Source organism: Xiphophorus maculatus, chromosome 19 (genome assembly GCF_002775205.1).
Source record: "Xiphophorus maculatus strain JP 163 A chromosome 19, X_maculatus-5.0-male, whole genome shotgun sequence".
NCBI lineage: Eukaryota > Metazoa > Chordata > Actinopteri > Cyprinodontiformes > Poeciliidae > Xiphophorus > Xiphophorus maculatus.
Window position 1 is genome coordinate 12,001,426 of NC_036461.1, and position 19,461 is coordinate 12,020,886.

The 19,461-nt window shown below is 37.4% G+C and overlaps 1 protein-coding gene across 1 annotated transcript in view; it reads left to right on the forward strand.

Annotated features, from left to right (window-relative positions):
* Positions 1 to 18,819, forward strand: part of LOC102227592 (serine/threonine-protein kinase D3-like) — a 48,251-nt gene extending 29,432 nt beyond the window's left edge. The window contains exons 5-20 of the mRNA XM_005799147.3: positions 1,421 to 1,552; positions 1,860 to 2,017; positions 3,404 to 3,599; positions 3,679 to 3,756; positions 4,025 to 4,208; positions 5,577 to 5,700; positions 5,858 to 5,935; positions 10,236 to 10,512; positions 12,523 to 12,575; positions 13,003 to 13,075; positions 13,177 to 13,283; positions 13,421 to 13,582; positions 14,960 to 15,058; positions 15,752 to 16,019; positions 17,114 to 17,199; positions 17,309 to 18,819. Of these exons, the coding sequence (XP_005799204.3) occupies positions 1,421 to 1,552; positions 1,860 to 2,017; positions 3,404 to 3,599; positions 3,679 to 3,756; positions 4,025 to 4,208; positions 5,577 to 5,700; positions 5,858 to 5,935; positions 10,236 to 10,512; positions 12,523 to 12,575; positions 13,003 to 13,075; positions 13,177 to 13,283; positions 13,421 to 13,582; positions 14,960 to 15,058; positions 15,752 to 16,019; positions 17,114 to 17,199; positions 17,309 to 17,482 (2,249 nt within the window). The 3' untranslated portion in view covers positions 17,483 to 18,819. The remainder of the gene's footprint in view (positions 1 to 1,420; positions 1,553 to 1,859; positions 2,018 to 3,403; positions 3,600 to 3,678; positions 3,757 to 4,024; positions 4,209 to 5,576; positions 5,701 to 5,857; positions 5,936 to 10,235; positions 10,513 to 12,522; positions 12,576 to 13,002; positions 13,076 to 13,176; positions 13,284 to 13,420; positions 13,583 to 14,959; positions 15,059 to 15,751; positions 16,020 to 17,113; positions 17,200 to 17,308) is intronic.
* The last annotated feature ends 642 nt before the right edge of the window (positions 18,820 to 19,461 follow it).

Below are 19,461 nucleotides of genomic sequence, written 5' to 3' on the forward strand. Positions count from 1 at the left end.
CAGCAATTATTGTAGAGCATCTTCCTGCTTAATCTATAGACATGCTGTGCTCTTCCTTCACAACTTGATCCAACTTTCTGAAGTTTTAGTTCAGTTTCTCTTTTATGTTTTTGCCAAATGCAGCACAGGACTCTTCTTCACCTGAAAGCTATTTGAATATAATTTTAGGTGGAATAATGAAACTGAATTTAACTCTGTATCCCTTCTTCAGGGCAGACTGAGCAATGCTAAGCTTTAACAATTTCTTTGATTCTACTTTTTTGGTTTAAGTTCTTTTGAGTTTTCAACATTGATGTTATGCATGTTTTAATAGCAATTACATTTAAACAAGATTGCAAACTATAAGTTTCAATCAGTCAATTGATGAAGTTTGTTTGTATAGCACATTTGAACAACAAAGCAGTTCAAAGTGTTTTACATCATAAAAACACAAACATACAAACTCACAGAACACCATCAACCATTGCAGGGTAGATCAAAAACTAAAACCACTAATCATTTCATCTCTACTCTGAATAATGCTTCACTTTCCCAACTATCTGGACAGGTCTTCACAAAACAGCTGTATTTGCACTATTAAATAACCGTATTTACTATTTAGGAGACTTTGAAAGACATTGTGGTGCACTCGATTTCATTTAGAATTTTCAGAGTAAAATAGGGATGGGTACAAGTGCACACCACACTTTTCAGATTTAGTTAGCACTTATTTCCTGTTTTGTTAGTGGTCGTAGGATGACAAAATGTGAGCATGTGTGAGACGAGCGGTGTGAAAACCTTTGCTTGTTACTGTGGAAAGCATCTGTTAGGTCTCTGTTGGTATATTTAATTTGAAGTGAAAATAGCATATGCTGACCTTGGGCTGGGGAAAAAAATACAAAAAGTTAGATTTCTTTGGCAGAATATAAGCCATTAGACAAAATGGAGCCTTATTACCTGAAGTTTTTTGAAGTGCAGTACATCATGATGGCAGAGTTAAAGACAGACTTTTATTTCCCATTATTTTTATATAGAGTTCCTGCAGAATGGGTTTAGCTTCCAGTTGAGAGAAAATAATAAAAAAGCCAGAATTATTCTGCACTTTGAAATCTAACCATACTTATTTCTTAGTCTAAACTGCGCAGATAATAACATCTTTTCCCCCTAGTATAATACCAAGATTGTTTTTTTAAAGTATATTATTTTTTTCTAAAGCATCCCTTTTGAAACTAGTATTCCTTACACTGTCACATCAATGCATTTTATTTAGTTATGAGCAATGATGTGCTATTACAAACCACTAATCTCCTTTGCCCTGTTTTAGATTCCTTTTCGTCTGTCTTCATTACCCATTTTCTGCCATTTTCTTTGCCGTTATCTACATTTGTTCTACTTTTTTTATTTGATACCACATCATTTACATTCTTTTCCTTGTTTCCAGCTCAAGCCACAGTTGAGGACTTCCAGATCCGACCTCATGCCCTCTACGTGCACTCCTACAAGGCCCCCACCTTCTGCGACTACTGCGGGGAGATGCTGTGGGGTCTCGTCCGCCAGGGGCTCAAATGTGAAGGTTAGAAGCACACGCAAATCTGGAGGAATTTAAGAGTTGATTTTGTAAAAATCTTTTTTTTTTTTTTTCTTGGTAACTTAGTCAAGTTCAACCCAGTTAGGGTTAACAGTTTTGTCATTTTTTTTATTCGGATTTTAATTAAATCGTTTAATTTTGGTCACATTAAATTATAATTGCAATGTTATCTTATTATTTCAGTTTTTTGTTTTTTTTTAAGTTTATTTGTCATCAGTTTTCAAACTTTTGGTTTTTATCACGTAGGTTTTTTAAGTTTTAAACTGGGTTTTGTTTTCTGTTTTTTTTCCAGGATGTGGGCTCAACTATCACAAGCGTTGTGCGTTCAAGATCCCTAATAACTGTACCGGCGTGAGAAAAAGGCGGTTGTCCAACGTTTCGCTGCCAGGACCATCTCTCTCTGTGCCGAGAACATTACCTGCTGAAAATCCAGTGGTGGTTCCTGATGAGGTGAGCTCTGATTAAAGGAAATCATCCTAGCTTTAAATTATGCGTAGTTACTTCTTTGTTACCCAGAGTGAGGTGTTTTTTTAAATTTTTTTTTTATAGCGCGACAGAAACAGAAAAGCCAGATGAGTTTTCACTTGTGGTAAATGTTTACAAACTTCAGATTTGGCCCCTTTTCAGGGCCACTTTGTAGAATCCCACTGATGCAGAAAATTGAATTTAGCTGCACTGACTCAGTGTGAAGCTTCTCAGCGAGGTCTTATGAAACAAATTTCACTTAAAGCCACAGAGGAATCTTTCCTACTGTGCATCCACGCCAAAGGTCATAAGGAAATGTAATTATGGTAATAATATTAAAAGTCTATTGAAGTCCAGGATTTTGCAACTACTAATGTTTTGGTAAAGAAATGGAATGTGTGTTTCTCCCTATTCTGCCAGGAGTTTCCAGACTGTTTGATTTATGCAAATAAGATGGGAACTCTTATGCTCTTATGTGGTAAAACACGGCAAAGTTAATAAGCTTTTTGTGGGCATGGAAAGTCATTCAAATACTCTTTGAGATCTTTTATTTTCACTTTTTAGAGACTTATTTAGAAGTCAAAAAGACTGCGCTAAACTTATTAGTGTTTTGTCAGTTCCCTGACTAGTCAAAACTAGCTTTAAATTCAGTTCAGTCAACTGAAAATGAATTCATTCTAACAAGTTTACCTCCTAAGCTAGGGGTCTGCAACCTGCAGCTCCAGAGCCACAGTGGCTTCAAATACCTTTGGCTAAAAAATGATAAATAAACCTTTAGTGTTTTTTTAAATATAATTATACTGTAAGAACAAATGAAATGTTTTAAAACCTAAAGAAAGAGATAAAATAGCAGAAATGGATTATATAGTTTGCAGACCTCTGTTCTAAACATTCTGGACTAAGTTTATAGCTTCAAAACAAACTGCTACTCATTCACTTATTTTGTTTTGTCTAAAATGAAGTTTAAGAATGAGTCATGAGATATTTTACAAATCAGCATGTTGGTTAGCATCTTTTTCACTCTCTCCTGTTAAGTTTGCTCACAAAAAAGTATTTTATAAAGACTGAATTCCCTAAAGGCTGCTCTTATTCACAGGTTTTGACAGTTTTCTTGTCAGAAAACATAACTGAGGCCTGAATGACAATTGTCCATTTAGGCTACGAATGTAATTCTGGTTGCTTTTAAACTTCTTATTACAATCCAGTCAACATAGACATGAGTTCTCATCAGTGTGCTGTTTTGCCATCCAAGCTCTAGTAGTGATTATCTCCAAGATACTAAAAGTTGAAGTCATCACGCTTTTCTGTCAATGGTTTTAACTCCCATCCCCTCCCAAGCATTTGACTGTTTCTCCGTTCATCCAACCTCAGCAACAGCGGTCACATCAGGAGGCGGGGAAGCGCATCCTGTCCTGGAGCGGCAGGCCTATCTGGATGGATAAGATGGAGAAGACGCGGGTCAAGGTGCCGCACACCTTCGCCATCCACACTTACACTCGGCCAACCATCTGCCAGTACTGCAAACGGCTACTCAAGGGTCTCTTTCGCCAGGGAATGCAGTGTAAAGGTAACATTGCGTATGAACATGTTGAACTTACAATTATCAGAAAAAATGTAAACACCTCATTATAATTATTGTACTCCAGACTGCAGATTTAACTGCCATAAGCGGTGTGCATCAAAGGTACCAAGAGACTGTTTAGGGGAAGTGGACTTCAATGGTGGTAAGCATTACCTTAAGCTTTCAATTTCTCACTTCTGACTTGTTTAATTGGGAGATAGATAATACACTGTTAAGTAATTGATACAGAAATGTCTACTTGGTTATTTCTTCAGTCATATTCTGCTGTGAGTGACAAGAGTGGTGGAGTTGTTAAAATAAATCTGTTTTTCTGGATGTTTTGCTCATGTTATTGAAGAAGATCTGCTGCACAACTCTATTCTGTATTATTCAATATATATATATATAAAATCCTGGATTTAAATATTTAGAGCCAGCCAGCCCTGGGCCCGATTCTGATACCACCATGGATATGATGGAAGTGGACAGTAGTGATATGGACGGTGGACGAAGTCTGGACGACCCAGATGAACCATCCACTCCAGACGGGATGTTCAACATGGACTCTCCCTTCACTGACAGAGAGAAGGATGAAGAGCCTATCAAGACTATAAGGTAGGATAAAAATACAACCACTTTGACAGATGGTTTTCTTCAGGTTGATGACATAAACAACTCTGTAGGTGGCAGTGTTTACTTTGTTGTATCGCTGCACTCTGGTTAGTTGTTTTGCTATGCTTTATTTTTGATGGGTTTGAGAAAACATGACAGAGACCTAATGAAACTAGAGAAGTTAATTTTATATATTATCTTTGTCTAGCTGTTTCAGATTGTATGCTTTACAAAAGTATTCATTCATTTTAAACTTTTTCACATTTTGTGACGTTTCCCCTTACAAGCCTCAGGGTTTTTTGGGGGGATTTTATGTCACAGTAGAAAAAAATAATGTGTCTTTTTACAAATAAAAATCTGGAAACTATGGCCTTCAGTTATGTTCTCTTCCCTTCTGTCAATATCTGAGTTTGAATCAAATCTTTAAGTCTTTTGGAGTATTTCTTGAACAGCACATCTCGAGACAGAATAGCTCAATCTCAGACAGATTAAATGAAAAGATTCAGAGGACATGTGTGTTCAAGTTTTGCAGCAGATCTTCAGCAGTGTTCAGGTTGGGACTTTATCTTGGCCATTCTAACACAACAATACCTTTGTTTTAAGCCACTTTGTTATATGTTTAGGGTTTGTTGTCCTGCTATAAAAAAAAGCACTCCCACAGCATGATGCAGCCACTGTCTGTTTTGTGTTGTGTTTAATGCTGTGTGCAGTGTTGTTTGTTATCTTTCACATATAGTGTCTTGTTTGTTATTATATTTTCTCTCATGTGACCATAATAATCATATGTTTCCACTTCATAAACGCTAGTTTTGTGACTAATAGTTGTCGTGTGAACAAATGAGCATCTTGGCTGTTTCTCTGGTTAATGGTTAGTTTTTATAACCAAACCTGGCCTTAAACTTCTTCAGAACTTCACCCTGATCTGTCTGCTGTGTTCCTCCTTCTCAATGACACTGTTTACTTGTGATCTCCAACAAACTTCTGAGATGTTCATGGAACAGCTGGATTTACTCTAAAATTAAATTAGACACTATTTATTAATTAAGTGGCTTGTGAATGATGCCCGTTTTGGGTTATCGCAGTAAAGGGGTACCAAATACAATTCTTCAAACTTGTTTTTTGTGGAAATGTTTGAAAGCCACATATCCTTGTCCTCTCACAATTATGGGCTACCTTGTGTAGGTCTGTTGCAGAACAAAAAATATGTATACTTAAGTTTGTTTGTGTAACATGTTGAACAGTATAGTAATTGAAGTGTGAGAAAGCTTTGGTGACACACATTGCTTTTATGACCATTTTAAAATGTGTATAGTTAAAGAAAGTATTTAGATAAACTTGAGGTTTATAAGAATTGCGGTTTTGTTTGTGTAGTCCTTCAACCAGCAGCAACATCCCACTCATGCGGGTGGTCCAATCTATCAAGCACACCAAGAGACGGAGCTCCACTGTGGTGAAGGAGGGCTGGATGGTTCATTATACAAGCAGGGATAACCTGGTATGAGTAACATCATTGAAACAGTAGCCAACTGTTATCACCTGCATAAAAGTTTCCAAAGCTGCGTAATTTACCTCTGAAATAATAATCACATATTTTTGTAATATTTTTAGAAAGTGTATCTTCAGCACCTTGTTTTTCTGCTCTTCTTTTACAGCGGAAGAGACATTACTGGAGACTGGACAGCAAGAGTTTGAGTCTTTTCCAGAATGACACCGGAGCTAAGTTTTATAAAGTAAGCTCCAAAGCATGTCCTCTTACTGGAAAAACACACAACTTGTCCTCCACTTAAAACATCCGGCAAAATTATTAACTTCTCTGAAAATATTTCTGCTTGATTCAGTGAAGTGAACTACATGTATAAAGACCTTCTGGCTTGAAATAAAGTACAATTTAAGTATGACACATTATATTATCATATTCATAGTAGTGAGGTATGTAAATCATAGCCAGTGGGAGTGGTGTGACTAAGCTTTAGAGGCGTTCGTGTTGCAACAGTATAAAAACTGTAGGGTCTGTGTAGCCCACTGAAATTTCCCCTGACAACCCTTTCTGTTCCTTGCCTGTTTAAGGGTCACATATTCAACAGTTGTCATTTGTTAGCTGTTGTTTCTCACTTAGCAGGTGGGCGTTTTTAGGACATTTTAAACTTTAGAGGATTTGGACTTGCAGACTTTGCGATTTCCCCATTTTGCATTTCCAAACTGACTTTAAAGAGAGTGCTGACTTTGAGTGAGTGACTGTAATTTGATGTGCAGAGATTGTGTGACACTTCCCTCTCAGTGGCAGGCGCAGTAGTTAGTCATTACTCGGCCACAGGGGCTTAATAATGCAGTAATTACACACCAAACACTGAGGGTAGGGAACTGCAGCCTAGACGGTAAAGACTTCCCCATGTGTCTTTGTGTTTGCTAAGAGATGTGTGCTTCTGAGACACAGACGCCCCTTTGAGTTGTGGTCAAGGGGATGTTGCAGTAGGATGCCGCGTAGGATGCACAGTTTCCAGTTTGAATGTGTGTCAAGCAGGTGGTTCCACACATTGCTGTTATACAGAGCTCAGTTTTTCACTTTTTTAGTTTACTGTTTGAAAAAGAAAAAGGAAAAACAAGAAAAAAATCCCTCTCCCTTCTTTCCTCATTATTCTGTCACACCCTTCATCTTCTGCCACTAAAGCCCCAGAGAAGAAACCTCAGCGGGGACAGACTCCTCAGGGTGTGTTTACTGCCGACTTTATGTGGTTCTTTATTATCAACTTGGCATCCAACTACATTTGAAATCCTCAGCAGGCAAATTGAAGGGTTGCAGCAAATCTCTTTTTTTTTCTCCCTACAAACGTACGTCTTTGTTCTACATCAGCAGATTGTTTAGTTCAGTCTAGTTTTATTCTACTCATTTTTCTACTCATTTTATTTCACTATAGATTTATCAATATTTTATCCACAATTTTATATAAAATAAACACGGCTATTTTATGTACATAAACTTCTATACAGGAACTCAAGTATTGAAGCATTAATAATATAATTTTCAGTTGTCTAAAATTATTTCTACAACTGTCAACTATCAACATTGTTATAAAAACATATATTACCAAAAATCCCAAAATAATATTTGCAATTTAAAAATATTTATTTCTTGAATTTTACTATATATATATATATATCAGTCTATTGTAGTTTATTCTCAGAACAAAAAATATTTGCGTCATTTGCAAGCAAAATTGTGGTTTACTAGGTACATCACCAATGACTGATAAACAGTGCATCAAAAAAGTATTCACAACACTTCACTTTTTTCACATTTTGTTATGTTATTGCCTTATTACAAGTTGCATTAAATTAGCAATTAGCAATATTCAAAACATTATCATTTTTGATAATGAATGAAAAAAATAATATGATGCCACACGCTTACCTCACTTCTAGGCGTTTGGCCCATTATTCTTTTCAGCTCTTGTCCAGCTCTATTGGGTGGGATGGAGACATCTGTGCAACCATTTTCAGATCTCTCAAAAGATGTTCAATTCAATCAGACCCAAGTATAGACTCTGGTTTGGCCATGCCTGTGAGATTTTGGCCATGTGCTTTGGGTTGTCATTCTGCTGAAAAATATCCCATCGCCCCAGACTGAAGTCAAGAGTCTCTGGAGCGAGCAGGCTTTCATCCAGGATGCCTCCGTACATCGCTGTACTCATATTTCCCTCTGTCCTGTCTAATCTGACAGTTTTCGCTGTTACAAAACATCCCCATAGCATGATGCTGCAACCACCATGCCTCAGTGTAGGGATAGTATTGGTCTGGTGATGACTCATGCCTGGTTTTCCTCCAAAAATGACACTTGATATTCACACCAAAGAGTTCAATCTTTCCAAATCATGTCCAATCCACTGAATTTACCACAGATGGACTCTATTGACGTTGCAGAAACATCTTCAGGGATGATTAGTGAAAACGGCTCAATTTTGAGCTTCATCCAAAGGCTGTGAATACTTGCATTAATGTGATTTCTTATTTTTCTACTTTTAATAAAATAAATTCACCAATTTGAAGCTAAAAATGTTTCTATACAGTCATAATATACTGTAAGAATAGAAAACTAAAAAGTTTGAGCGAATGGAGATTAATTTAATACACTTTGAAATAGAGCTACAACATAAATGTGAAAGCCATTTTTTGTGGAAGCAATGACATAGGTCTAGAATCTGTTTCAAATTGAAATCCATCTATTAACACTTCTTCATTAAAAACATGCATGGGTCCATAGCTTTATTTTTAATCTACCACGAAAAGGCATGCAAATGCTTTATTTCAGTTTAAAATAATTAGAATCCTGTTTAATGATGATAGTAATTGTCTAGGCTGAAATTTTAATAATTAAAGTGTTCTAAAATTAAATTTTCCCACGTGATTTTATAATTAAATTACGTATAAATATAATGTAGATACACCACATTCAAAGTGCAAATTGTAAACGTGTATTTTCTCAGTAGTTTTGTGTCAGTTGATGTTTTTTCACTTTTCTTGTTAAGTAGTGCTCACTTGCACCCCATGAAACATTGCTCATGTAACTTATACATAGCTAACATCCTCATTTCAACCTTCATTAATTTATGTAATATTTTGAGTTACTACATGCTTTACGAAACAGAATTACATTTCCCTCTTAAACTTTACAATGTAACCCTCCTTGGAATGATGGTTAGATCTATTAATTCTGTTTAGCACTCTCTAAATCCTTATCTCTAGTGTCCTTTAGTCTTGTATGTAATCTTTTATATTTCCTTATTATGCTGTTAAATATAATTTAAGATAAATTCATGCTTTTTCAGTGGAAAATGTCATTCTGATGAAAATGTAACCAGAAAAAAAGACTTTGTTTTATTTTTATTTTTTAAGTTTCTCTTGCTTGTTGCTCATCAGTGTGTGGCCAACATCCTCCTCTCTCTGCTTTCCTTTATGCCTCCGATCAGATTAGTGGTGGTCGTGTGGTGGCATGGCAGCCATTTTCACCATTTGGAAGCCATAACGGCTCCGTGTTTGAAGATGAGATCCCTGTACTTGTGGCTTCCTCTGAAGAAACTCTTATGGGGGTGAGGGGACTTTTCTCTGTCTTAGTGCTGTCACTCTGAAACACTGGACCCCAGCGCTCCCCTCCCCACTCACACTGCTACCCCAGTTGTGGTGAGGGACAACGGTAGTTGCCTCGTCCTTCATCTCAGTGGCTCGCGGTAGCGCCGGCAGCTCATGCTCGAATGGGGCCCCTCTGGCCGGCCCCTGCCTTGTAATCAGGCAACCAGAGTACTCAAGCTGCCGCAGGGGCTGCTCACGTGACCCGGTCCCCGCTAACCACAAGCACTTCATCTGATACTCTGTGGTGAGCCATGCAGAGGGGACAGCGTGCGTCGCTGTGATCCTTCATTGGCTGGAAATTCTCTGTGTTTGGCCCTCCCTCGTTCTCTTTGATTCGACAGCGAGTTTAAAGGGGAAGGGGGAACTTTTAGTTGCGCCGAAACTGTCCTTTCAGTTTGTGCTCGTAAGAGAGAGAGAAGAGGAAAGTAGAGGTTTTGAGCTTGGACCAAAACTGTGTGAAGACTTGTGGAGTGTGTGAGTTTGTCTATCTCTATTGTTTTTCAGCTTTATCAGCTTGCATTGTTTTTGTTGTACTCATCTTAAAATATGGCCATGTGATTTATTTGGATTTATTTAAGACTGATGGATTAAAATTAACTGTTTTTTTCAAAGTATTTTATCTCTATTAATGCTTTAATTTTCCCATAATTAAGTAAATTTTTTTAATAGATTGTATTCACGTGAATCTGTTTAGATGTGTTTCTTGCTTATTACGTTACTTTATTTTTGAATTAACTTTTTTTTGTTTTGTTTTTCTTTTGTTGTTTTCTGTGTTTAATGTGGAGAATTTACCAAAATAAAGTGATTGATGATGATGATGATGATGATGATGATGATGACTTTATATTTAAAAACAAATAAAGAACATAAAAGTATGTTTCACCTACTTTCAAACTTTTCCTGCAGGAGATCCCTCTGTCTGAGATTCTCCAGGTGGAACCGTTCAGAGACTACAGTAATCTGGCGCAGGGCAGCAACCCTCACTGCTTTGAGATCATCACAGCCACCATGGTCTACTATGTGGGGGAGAACAACAGCAGCCACTATCACAGCCCTGCACTGGCTGCTTCTGGAGTGGGTGTGGAGGTGGCCCAGGGCTGGGAGAAGGCCATCAGACAGGCCCTGATGCCCGTCACGCCCCAGCCGAGTGTGGCCAGTACAGCCGGTCAGGGGAGAGATCACAGTAAGGAGAATCTATTCAACCTCTTCTGTTTGCATGCTGATCCTTGCATTGCTGCCCATTTTAGAGTTTTCAGTTTCAGCAGCTTGCAGGATTTTGTTGGGGCCATATCGTTGGGGCTGTCCGTGTCAAATTATGTGTGTTACTCACATAATGCGTGTTGAAACTTTGAGGTTTACCAAAATAAAATCTACTCATATCCACATTTAAGGGTGAGGGAATGCCCTGCTGTGTGTATTTGGTATTCAAGAGGAAGTGGGACTGTGAAGTCATTATTTGGAGATAATAGGGGTGATCAGTAGAGTCACATGATCGAGTTTTTAATTGAATTAAAACTATTGGTGCCTCAGAGAGGCTGTCGTTTTAATTTTTTTTCCCTTTTTCTTTATTTATACAAATTGATCTCATTCTCAGCTACCTTTAACTACTTTTATACAGTGCACACATAGAGGTAGTTAAAGGTAGTTATACACATATGACTATAAGGTAGTTATATGTGTATAACTACTTTATACACATATAAAGGTAGTTAAAGTAATAGGAAATTAGGTATTTGTTGATAATAAACCAGTGAAAAATTCTAGTCAGGTTTGCATGCTGTCATGAATCTCAGCGCTACACAATAAATAGCACCCAACATCTGTAAAGAGCTACAAGAATGCTCTCTTGTATAATGTCACTGTTGTCAACACAAGATATGAAGGTGACCACAGCCAACAAGACTATATGAAAATATGTTTTATTCCTATCAACTTTTATATTGCACTTTTTAAAATCTGTTCAAGATATGTGGTACCTTAAAAAATATTATCAATTAAAATATTACAATATTTACAAAAAGATGCACCTTTAATTTCCTTATTTGTTTAGACTAAAGCAGTGGTCCCAAACTTTTTAGTACCGGGGGACCGGTCAAGACTTCGCAAATTTGCGCCGGGGGGGGCGCACCGACACCGATGCTGTTGCTGCTGTTTCTCAATCATTCTGCTACAATCATTCGGCTCAATGTTGGTGCTCAAGATATAACCGACAGAATCTGGTTACAGGATTTTCAAAATAAAAGATCCTCCAGACTCGATACATAAAAAGGAAGTATTTAATTATTTCTTGCGCGCCCCGGTACCAATTGGTCCGTGGCCCGGGGGTTGGGGACCACTGGACTAAAGAACATAAAAACGTATGAGATTTTGTTTTGTCTGACACCAGAATGCATGTTTTTTTTCTGATCTGTCATTTTGGATCTTTGCACTTTATTGTTTTTCATAGTGGATTATTTCTGGTTCCTGGTACAAATCATGTCGTCTATATAACGTTTCAGAGTTACTATACACCAATTCATTACCCACCTTGACTCCTGACTAATTGGCACATTGAATAATAAGCCAGGTATCTTTTTATACTGCTTAATGCCAATGTGAGATGACCCAAATGGTGTTAAACCAGGAGACAATCAAATGCTTCCATCAACATTCTGAACCACATGACTAATTTGTACAAATTTTTTACCCTGTTACTGAACCTGGAGGTACACCTCAGTAGAACTGAATTAATTTCAGAAATATAAATTGAGAGCTTCTATTAAGAAGTTTATTAATTTGTGAAAACATGTTTTGTTTTTTTGAGTCGTGTTTATTTAATCGAATGAAAATAAATTGTCTTACTTTCCTACTGGGTAAATTCTTAATTTGTGTTTAGTCTTGCCCATGTGGCAGTCCTAATTCTTAATTTGAAATGCATTGCATTCTTGAGGCATTTAGTCACGCACATCTCTCCAGATTGATTTATTTTGCCAATTTCTTGTGTAATAAAATGCTTCATCATGTGGGCCTCACTGCATGCAGCTGTGATAAGATAGAAGGATGCTCAGGAGGAGAAAAATGGGAAAACTGACTTGTGAGGAATGCATCACAAACTTGAAATATTTAATGATTCTCTTGTTGCTTAATGCAAGAAGAAAATTTTGGTTTTAGTACCCCTGATTGGAAAAAAAAAACATGTGTTTCCCTCTTTCAGAAGAGCTGTCCATCAGCATATCTGTGTCCAACTGCCAGATCCAGGAGAATGTGGTAAATACAGCTTCTTTAATTTCTTTTCTACCAGAAGCAATTGCGCAATTTCCCAGCACAGCTTGCAAAATCATGCATATGTGTGCTATTAAAGTAGCTGTTGTGGTTAAAGCAGAAATTGTATCTAACTGCTGCTTTTATTAAAATATTTAGTGGAAGCTTTTTTCTTCTCTACATAAATGAGGAAGCTTTGTTTTCCTTTTTTTCTCATTCTTTTGGGTCATGGGTTTTTTTTTTTTATTCAGTTCCACTTCTGTACTGAGTGAAAGTTAAATATTTGGCAATAACCAGAAACATTTGGGAATAGCAACAACGTTGCCAAACCATAGATGATGTAATTGTTGGTGATTCCAGTTTCAGTACTGAGAGCTGGCTTTTCCACATGTAAAATGCAGCCATTAAGTAACTGGAAGTGATGTCTGTGCAGGATATTGCCTCAATATATCAAATATTCTCTGATGAGGTGCTGGGATCAGGCCAGTTTGGCATCGTGTACGGAGGTATGTTGTTTTTGTCTTTAAAAAATCCATGTAAGATTTGGTGTGGCTTAAATTAGCATGGCAATAAATTGCATTGTGTGTGGTTACTCTTATTATTTCAGGGAAGCACAGAAAGAGTGGAAGAGACGTAGCCATCAAGGTTATAGACAAGATGAGATTTCCTACCAAGCAGGAGAGCCAGTTAAGGAATGAGGTGGCCATTTTACAGGTAATAAATGATTGAATCAATAATAACATAAACCATTAATGTGGACCATTTGTACAGGGATTTGCCTTAAGGGTCATGTTAGGGACCTTTGGCACAAGGTTTTTTAACTATATTTATTTTTTTCTCTTTTTCTTTAGAATCTGCATCATCCAGGTATTGTTAACCTGGAGTGCATGTTTGAGACCCCAGAGCGAGTGTTTGTTGTCATGGAGAAGCTGCACGGAGACATGTTGGAGATGATCCTCTCCAGCGAGAAGAGCAAACTACCAGAACGAATCACCAAATTCCTCGTCACGCAGGTTCGTGCTGCTTAAACGGGGATCTCGCTTATCTTCCTGTTTTCCTTACTGTCTCACTAATAGTTTCACCCTCTTTGTTTTGTTTATGTATCTATTATGTAATAATTTGCAATAAACTGCTTAAAGGAGCAGCTAAATGTTGACTATGAATATTTGAATCTATGAATATGAAGTGAATATTTAAAGCACACACCCTAATCTTTTTTGTATGTTGCAAATATAAACCTTAATGTTTTTTATTAGGATTTTATGTTACAGACAAGACAAGTAAAACATATTTGAGAAGTGAAAGAAAATAGACACATGTGTACAGCACCCATCCATGAAACATGATGGCATGTATATTGTGATGACCATTTATACTGTCTGTCCAATTTTACTGAGCTTGAATTATTTTGCCAAAACAAACTGACAAATATTTCAGTCTTTAGATGTGCAAACTGGGATACTTACCCTAAATGACTTGAAGCTCTAACTGAAGATAATTCTAGAAAATATTGATTCAGTGGGCCTGAATACAAATGCATATCACACTTTTCAGATTTTTGTGTAAGATTTTTCTTTCATGATTCTGCTCAACTTTGTTTGCTCTCACAGAAAATCAAATATAAATGCGGTTTGTGTTTTTTATTGTTACAAAATCAAAAGGTTTCAGGGAAACTTAATGTCATATTTTATATTATGTAAGTTTCAATTCTTCTAACACGCATTTGCATGTTTTTATATCAATTTCCTTCATGTCCTTCTTGAACTTTTTCCCCTGTGTCTGGGTGTGATGACCCTCTGCTGATGTTTATTCTTGCTGTGGTGGCCTGATTGGGAGGGATATGTTTATATGGCACCGGTCCACACGGCATCGCCGCCTCCTGCCTGGCTGCCGATTACAGCCTGCAGTGTGCTAGTGGCTTTGTGGCCTAATTAGAGGAGCTGTGGGCCCCGGGGTCTGCTTAGATTTTGGGTCCCAAACAGCAGCAAGGGCCATTAACCACGGCCCCATTAGCTGCAGCGGGGCCTGGCTCAGATGTGGCCAGAAGGACTTTTGTTCAAGCCAGGGTCGGGATTGGGGGACCGAGTGGATTGTGGTTTTGGTACTGATCCACAGGCTGGAATTTATGCAGCGGGAGCTTATGCAAGGATCTGGTGAATATAGATGAGCTGTGCAATGTGGAAATATTTAAGGGCATCTGTGTGCCTATGACTCAGATTTAATTCCACAAAAATTTTATTTTTGTGGAATAAAACAATAAACAGTTTATCAGTTTATGCTGATAAACTGTTTTATCACTATTTAAACTATAAAATTGTAGTTTACATGGTTAGTAACTTATGTTTATGTTGAATGTGTGTGTGTGCTAACTGAACTTGTGCTTTCAACAGATCCTGGTGGCCTTGAGGCATCTGCACTTCAAAAACATTGTTCACTGTGACTTGAAGCCTGAAAATGTACTGCTGGCCTCCGCAGAGCCTTTTCCACAGGTAACAACAATAAATATATTTTGCATTTTTTATTCTCTTTGGGTTTATGGTGGCCTGTTTGCTTTACTTCTAAAAAAAACAGAAGTCTTTTTTTCCCCTTTTCACTGAATTTCAGAAGAGGAATGTTTTTTTTTTTTGGTTTGTGGCCTTTTAAATATGATCTATAAATCTTTTAAGCATCAAATAATCAATTTTTAAATTAAATTCTCAGGCACAAAGCTGGAAAGAGTTCATCACAAAGACACAATTTGTTCCCATTGCTTTAGATGAAACTGTGAAAATACCAAAAATAATGTTTATAGATGGTAGATTTTTAACAAGTACAAGAACACTTCCAAATAGCTATTTTCTGAGAAAAGAAGCATTAAAGTTGATGAATGATGCATAAGTTAGGTCCATATAGAAGAATACTATGTACTGCTATATGGGTTGTGCTGTAAACAAAAAAAAAATGCAACCCTGCCCTCAAAAGAAAACCAAGAACTCTTGAAACACCTTCAGAAAGGCTGAATATGTGGAAAAGTGCTCCTGTTATGCACAATAGAGGATCTGTGATAAAATGAGCCGTTTCATTTTTCCCAAAGACCCTAGGAAAGTATTTAGAGTACATGTCACCATAAACTCTAAAATACATACAAATTAGATAAAAATGTGTCAGCATATGTGTGCTGACGGTGCATGTTGTTTTTTTAGGTAAAGCTGTGTGATTTCGGCTTTGCACGCATCATTGGTGAGAAGTCGTTCCGGCGGTCAGTTGTTGGCACCCCGGCTTACCTGGCTCCAGAGGTGCTGCGGAGCAAAGGCTACAACAGATCCTTAGACATGTGGTCAGTGGGAGTCATCATCTACGTCAGCTTAAGCGGGACCTTCCCTTTTAATGAGGACGAAGACATTAACGATCAGATCCAGAACGCCGCCTTCATGTACCCCCCGACACCCTGGAAGGACATCTCTGCTGAGGGTAGGAAGACAAAGAGCAGTCTTGTTCTTTCGCTCTCTCCCTTTCTGTTGGAATTTACCAAAGCTTAATTTATTCTGGTCTTCACCTCTGTAAATAGTTGCTAGCCTGGTTGCACCTGTATTCTAGTGTCAAACTGAAATTCAGATGAACTATCCCTCCCCACCTACATGTCTGGGTCAGCTCAACTTTTTAAAGCTCGACTTTCAATGTCTGCGGTTGAGATGAATCACTTTCATTTCTTCTCAACTGTCCAAGATGTAACTCCTCCCACGTACAGTTCACAACCCAAGATGATGCTAACATCAGGTTCTTACTTTTATCTCTACGTGTCCCTGTAAAGGTCACAAAACCTTGTAAACTATGTGTGAAAATGTTTGTTTAGCATCAAATATTACATGATTCTAATGTCTGTGCAGTGACTATAAAAAGTATTTATAGCACTTTGATTTATTGATTTATTTTTTTTTCACATCTATCGCACTACAACCACAAGCTTAAAAGTTTTTTGATGACATTTATCACAAGGCGTCTTATAATTGTGAAAATGAAGGTAAACGATTCATACTAAAAAGTGTGGAAAATTAAAAATTGACTATGGAACCGTTTTTCTTAACATATTTTTATATTATCTTAAAGGTAAAAGTCTATATTTTATGAAAATTAAAGTAATGAACAATTGAAATGAACAATAATAAAACCAGGATAGGCAATTGTTTTTGACTCAAGTGCCCATTAAGTCATAAAAAATGCTGGAAAATCTTATCAGATTGAGTCATAAAAATTATGAGATTTTTTAATTCAAATATTTTAAGAGCCCTGGACATCACTCCATCTCCACCTGTAACAAATCAAGTCTTTTTCCTAATAAGATATTTCTTGAATGCAGATGTACCAGATGATTTTTAGTTTTCTTTTAATTAATACCAGAAATTCTGTTCTCAATTGGAATTTTGATTCCCAAGTATCCTTTTGTTTCCACTCAACATAAAATCCTAATAAAATACACTTCTGTTTGTGGTTCCACTGTGAAAATATTCAGGTGTGAATTCTTTTGCAATATGTTTAAGTCTGATCAATGTGTGTTTCTGCCACAGCCACAGACCTGATCAACAATCTTCTCCAAGTCAAAATGAGGAAGAGGTACAGCGTGGACAAGTGTCTGAGCCATCCCTGGTTACAGGTGACACAATTTCCTTTTTTTCTGTTATCTAAACAACCATGTCACAAAGTTGCCAGACTGATGGGTTATAATACCTCAACAGAACTTTAAATCTGAGCGTGTTTTCCAGGATTACCAAACATGGCTGGACCTCAGGGACTTCGAAACGCGGCGAGGTGAGCGCTACATCACCCACGAGAGTGACGACGCGCGCTGGGAGGAGTACGCAGACGAGCACAACCTCCCGTACCCCAAGCACTTCATCATGGCTCCCAACCTGGATGACATGGATGAGGACCCCTAGTGGTGAATGAGCTTTACTGCATTGTGTATCCACATGAAGGAAAGAAGACTTTTTGGAAGCAAAAACACAAAAGCTTTTGGAGTGGCAGGTTTTCCCTCCAGAACTGTTTGTTGTGGAAACAGAGCAAAGCTGACCGAGTGGATGGCTTCACATCAGGAGCTTTTAGATTGGGAAAAACCCAAGTTACTTTGTAGCACGATGAGGAGGCTAAGATGCGTATCACAGAAGCGCATTAAATGACTGTCAGCAAAGAGGACTGTCCTCTCTTCCTTATTGTAAAATTTGTTAAACATTCCCTGGATTTGCCTGATTTTGGTTGCTTTCTACAAGACAAACTCAAGCCCAAAATTCAACCTGATATGTAATAGGGCTAACGAATCTTCATTACGGACAGCGGTCTTGATGTAAGAGAGGAGATGACCAAAAGCCTTACATCAGGAGTAAAAGGTACCTTTCACAAGGGAGTAACAGTCTGAGAATGAGCTCTCTCCAGAGCTGTTTGTCCTTCGGCATGAACTGGAACCATGACCTGCATATGTTTGTTCTGTCATGTATTTTACTAATTATTGTAGGTTATTGCACTATTCAACTATGAAGAATAGCAACTGAATAGAAACACTATTCGCTGCTAGAGAAAGCAAACGTGTTTTTTTTTTTACATTTCCAGTGTGTGCATAGTGTCGAAGCAATCAGCGGAAAGTCTTTGCAGCTCACATGGATTTAGCTGCAGGTATTATCAGTGTTTTCAGGTCTAACAGTGGCAGCTAATAGTGTGAAAGCGTGATCAACCTTCCCCTGCAGAAAAAAGGTCTGAAAATTGGTTACAAATGTCGTTCCAAACTGTTTTATTTATTCAACATTGTGAATTTCTTTGTGCAAACCGGAAACCACAAAGATGAGTTTAAGACAAGCTCCCATGTTTCTGCATCCTCTTTCTCTCCTTTTTGAACTTTTTTGTGTTTTTTTTTTTTTGCAAATTCTGGAAAAGACTTTTTGCTGCTCAGCAGGCATCTGTAGATATCTGAATAAAGTTTCCAGAGGCCTAATTTATTATCCTCTCTGGAGCATTTCTACAATGTGTTTCGCAAAATTCTAAAAATTCCACAGAATAGAAATAAAACTGGGTATAATCAGAGCTAAATTCAGGAATTTATACCCTGGTTTTGTACTTTTTGCTCTGTTTGAGTGGTTTGGGAGAATGTTCCAGTTTCTCTGTCATTTTTCCATTTTTTCTTTTTTTTGTTGCCACTGGATTGGCAGGTGTCTGTGTTTTGTATATTTCAGTACTTACCTGATGAAATAAAACAAACAATAAAATCACTTTGTTCTTAATTAAAGCAAATCAAACCATGCATATTCAGTAACCAACTGGAGTTTGAACTATGTTGTTAGAGTCTTCATGTTGTGGTTTCTGACAGTAGAGCCCATTTTCAGGGGCTGGATGCGATTGTTGCGCCACAGCGAGCAAGCAGTCAGCAGAGCCAGCTGCTCGCCACAGAGGAGTAATGACAGCAAAAGAGATCTGATAGGAGAAGAAGGAGGTTTGAGGAAGTCTTTGAAATCATTCGCTATTAAAAAAAATACGTGTTTGATTCCAATAAGTGTTGTTTAAAATGCCTTGTTTGCCAACTAATTTTGAACGAACTCATTGTTTAGGGATGCAATTTCTGATCATTCTACAACGGAACTAAACTAGAACTGCAATTAATAATTTTTTTAATCGGATCAGAAACCTTTTATTTCCCATTAATGTAGAATTGTAAAAAAATATACAGTACAGACCAAAGGTTTGGACACACAGTTGTGTCCAAACCTTTGGTCTGTACTGTATATATATATATAGATTTTTTCTTCTTTCATAAAAGTTTATTTTTTCTTTATTCTAAAATTAAATGTTAAAATAACTTTTTCTTGATTTAATTATGGAACAAAGTTTTTCTGTGGTAAGTATTTATCAGAAACTGAAACACTGTTTTTTT